The 4462-nt window shown below is 43.7% G+C and overlaps 1 protein-coding gene across 1 annotated transcript; it reads left to right on the forward strand.

Annotated features, from left to right (window-relative positions):
• The first annotated feature begins 1548 nt into the window (after positions 1-1548).
• Positions 1549-3213, forward strand: LOC125998771 (melanoma-associated antigen B18-like). Its single transcript, XM_049766838.1, has one exon. It carries the CDS (start codon positions 1549-1551, stop codon positions 3211-3213), a length of 1665 nt encoding a protein of 554 aa, XP_049622795.1.
• The last annotated feature ends 1249 nt before the right edge of the window (positions 3214-4462 follow it).

Raw genomic sequence — 4462 nt, forward strand, 5'->3', positions numbered from 1 at the left:
GAATTACCTAATAATAGGCAGAGAGAAAAACATATATGATCACATGCAAAGAAGGAAAATCTTTGTTAAAATTAGACTATATATGGATTGAGTAAGTGTCTAAGTGTTAAAATTCATCCCTTGCCTGAGTAAGACCCGGGTTCAAAATGTGGGACCTCAAAAACATCCAACAATAGTTTGTGGTAAAACCTTTTACTCAACTTAGAGTAAAATTTATCTGCTTTAAAGTGGAGAGGAAACACATATGTTGAAAGTTAAAAATATGTATATTCTGTCCAGAGCCAGACACAGAAGCATGAAACCAATTCTACTATTCAAATGTGCAATTTAAATATTATGAATAGTAAAAAAATATAATCCCCTAATTAAAACTACAGAGGTATTGGCTGTCAACTAATCAAATGTATAGAGACTTTATGAAGCTATAGCAAAACCAGTAATTAGCCACACAAAGGAATTAGAATATGAAATAGAAAATCTAGCATTTGAAAGGGTAGTAATATCCAAAATATAGCCCGAAGGAGGGTTAACAAATATACATCTGTTCTGTAGGAAGCTGATATTTTAAATCTACTCTAATAGTAGGTAAAAAAAATAGTTTCCAATAATAATATACTGTGTGAATTCATGGAAACCAGAATACGGTACAGATACGAGTTGTCCTTAATCACAAATGTATGTCTTACCTGGTGAATTTGGCCTGGGTTCAGCAGAGAGAGCTTAGTCCAGCAGCTATGGAATATTTGCATAAGACAGAGTGAGGCCTGAATGGAGAATGTACCCTAAAAGGCCCCCAAAGGTCAGTCTTGGGAGATCCACTGTTATATAGCTGCAAAGCTCAGTCCCTCCTGAATGGGGAACTTTCTAGGCCAGCTGCCTCAAGTCACAGAGAAGTCATGGGCTTGTCAGGAGTTAGAAAAGACACAGGTGTGAGCTTTGAGGGTGCTCCCTGCCTCAGAAGTCAAAGATAAATCCCTTTAGTTTCGACCTGCACAGTGTGCGGGGATGCCAGGTGAGTCTACTAGCTTGCAGTGCTCCAAAGTTCCCTGTGCCTTGTGGTAGAGCTGAGGTTCTGAGCTAGAGGGGGCTTAAAACATGCAGAGTAGTCCTGGGTTAGCATGGGGCCCCAGACCCTCGTTCCAGAGGAAGGTGAGCCCGAGGGCCCACCTTCCTCTGGCTGGCCCCACTCCCTGGCTGGCCCCACGCCCAGGGCAACTTGCATGTGGCTTCCAATGTGCAGGTTATGCCTATGTCTCCCTCGCTGCCACCTGGGGGACAGGTGGGATGGGAAATCTTGGTCTGAATGGACCTAGCTGGTGTCAAATTAATATCCTAAATTAGGATGTGGCCCCAAGTAGTGGTCTAAAGAGTCCCACTTGCCCCTTCCCTTGTGGGTTCCTTAAAGAATCCAGAGCAGACAGAAGTTTTATTTAGAGGCACAGTAGAATCTCAACTGAGGCTGTGCACCCCATCTCTTCATCTTTTAGGGCGACCTCTTCATCAAACTCATTGCTTGCCTTGTGCTTGCTATCCCTGAGCAGAGTCACCATGCCTCGTGGTCAAAAGAGTAAGATCCGCTCCCGTCTGAAGCGCAAAGCTCGCAATGACACCCAGATTCTGCAGGGTGCTCAGGGCACTGCCGCAGCCCAAGCAAAAATGCTTTCCCCGGTCGATCCTCTCAGGGAGGATGATCTCGCTCAGAATCTGTTTGCTGCTGCTTTCGAGGAGCTTCAGGGAGCTGCAACTCCCACCACTACTTCTGAAGAGGTTTCAGAAGCTAGTTCAAATGAAGACACCATGAGCCAAGATGCAGCTGAAGGAGATGAAGGCTGGGAAGGTGCCAAAGACGAGGAAGGTGAGGAAGGTGAGGAAGGCTCTGAAGGTGAGGAAGGCTCTGAAGGTGAGGAATGCTCTGAAGGTGAGGAAGGCTCTGAAGGTGAGGAAGGCTCTGAAGGTGAGGAATGCTCTGAAGGTGAGGAAGGCTCTGAAGGTGAGGAAGGCTTTGAAGGTGAGGAAGGCTCTGAAGGTGAGGAAGGCTCTGAAGGTGAGGAAGGCTTTGAAGGTGAGGAAGGCTCTGAAGGTGAGGAAGGCTCTGAAGGTGAGGAAGGCTTTGAAGGTGAGGAAGGCTCTGAAAGTGAGGAAGGCTCTGAAGGTGAGGAAGGCTCTGAAGGTGAGGAAGGCTCTGAAGGCGCAGCAGATGGAGCAAGTGCTGCAGGCGCTGAAGCTGCTGAAGGAGCTGCAGGCGCTGAAGCTGCTGAAGCTGCAGAAGGCGCTGCAGGCGCTGAAGCTGCAGAAGGCGCTGCAGGCGCTGAAGCTGCAGAAGGCGCTGCAGGCGCTGAAGCTGCAGAAGGCGCTGCAGGCGCTGAAGCTGCTGGAGGCTTTGAAGGTGCTGAAGCTGCTGGAGGTTTTGAAGGTGCTGAAGCTGCTGAAGGCTTTGCAGGTGCTGAAGAGCCACGTGCTGAAAGCCCAGAATCTTCCCAGAGTTACAAGCGAGATCCTCTGAACAGGAAAGTGGTCCAGTTGGTGCGGTTCCTGATTCAGAAATATCACAGGAAAGAGCTGATTACAAAGGCAGACATGATAAAGCATGTCATCAAAAAGTACAAGTACCACTTCAACGAGATTCTCAAAAGAGCCTCTGAGCACTTGGAGTTGGCTTTCGCGATGGATCTAAAAGAAGTGGATCCCTTCCGGCACTACTATACCCTCATCAGCAAGCTTGAGCTCACTTTCGATTGGTCGGGGAGTGAAGAAGAGAACATGCCGAAGGCCGGTCTCCTGATGATTGTCTTGGGTGTGATCTTTATGAAGGGAAATTGTGCACAAGAATCGGATATCTGGGAAGTTCTTAATATGATGGGTGTGTATGCTGACAAGAAGCACTTCATTTATGGCAACGCCAAGAAGATCATCACTGAAGATCTGGTGCATCTCAAGTACCTGAAGTACCGCCAGGTGCCCAACAGCAATCCAGCAATCTTTGAATTCCTATGGGGTCCAAGAGCCCACGCCGAAACTAGCAAGATGAAAGTCCTTGAGTTCTTGGCCAACATTCACGACACAGTCCCCAGTGCCTTCCCAATCTGGTATGAAGAGGCTTTGAGAGATGAGGAAGAGAGAGCCCGTGACAGGGCTGCAGCCAGAGCTCGTGTCACTGCTGTCTCTGGCGTGCGCTCCAGGTCTGATGCTGGCAACTTTGGCCACTCTGAATGAAGACTGGGACTGTTTTGACTTTGCATTGAAATTATCTGTTAGTTTTCTAATGGTGGAGGAGGGCCAGGGTGGGGCTAGAGAAATGTTGATCGCTGCTGTATTCTTGTTGAATATTGGTAACTTGAAATTTTACTTTTTTTTCCTTTTGTAGTTTTTAGATGTTATTTTAACAGTCTGAACCAGGCTATTCTCTTTAACATGATCAGCTAACATTCTCGGGATTGGACTACAATAAGTAGAATACAGTACTGATTGTGTTTCTGTTCCTTGTAAGAAACTTCAAGTTTTTCCTTTATTTCATTCCATTTTCTCTTTATATTCATTACATTTTAAATATTGTTACTATAACAAAAAGTTGAAGCAATGACACAATCTAATTATCAATGCTTTAATATTAAACACTAATTGATAACTGTTAAGTAGGTTTGAGTTTTATTACTTTGTAAAACATCTTTCCTGTTAAGCAGAAAACCATACTGTGATTGACATTTCCTTGAAAATGTGAAAATAATGGTTTAACTCATTTGAATCAAAATAGAGGGGTGAGTAAAATATGTGCAGCTCTTCATTGTTTAATCTATTTCAATCTGTTTTGAAATGATGGAACACACATACTTGATTTGCTTGTTAAATAAATAAAATACTTATAAACTAGTATTCATGCTGACTGACTCATTCTCTATTAATTGAGCATCTGCTCTTTTAATATCTGCAGGCCATAAATAGGAAGCCATCTTTAGAATTTTATAATAGCAAGCATATAGAGATGATATTGATTGTAGCAATAATATAGAAAAGATAGTAATTACCTTCTAAAACCTAAAGGATATGTAAAGATGAAAGAAGATAGGAAGGAAAGTTGGCAGAATTACAGGGTTCATGGCTAAAACAATAAGGTTACATATTTCCTGAAGTAAAGTAGTTTGGCATTTTAGGAAGATTAAAAACCTTCAGTGCTATATACTTTTGATTTAAACTACTTGTTGTGCTAGGTGAACTTGTACTAGTGAATATCATACATAAAAACTGATGACAGTTCTCAAAGTTGAAGCACAAAACCTTAGACTACAAACCTGTTCTTGAGTTAACTAAGTATCATAAAGGAAAAGCCTCTTGCTGGGACAAAACTGGAAGGGGTCTGCACTCAAGTGTAGCTGAACACTGGGGCCTGGGCACAGAGAATCAGCATGCTCATATTACAAACATAAGCCTGAGCATGATACCTGGGACTTCTACATGTGCTGAGAGT

Source organism: Suncus etruscus, chromosome X, assembly GCF_024139225.1.
Source record: "Suncus etruscus isolate mSunEtr1 chromosome X, mSunEtr1.pri.cur, whole genome shotgun sequence".
Taxonomy (NCBI): domain Eukaryota; kingdom Metazoa; phylum Chordata; class Mammalia; order Eulipotyphla; family Soricidae; genus Suncus; species Suncus etruscus.

Coding starts and splice junctions, on each gene's coding strand:
- LOC125998771 (XM_049766838.1), top strand. CDS start 1,549: ATGCCTCGTGGTCAAAAGAGTAAGATCCGCTCCCGTCTGAAGCGCAAA.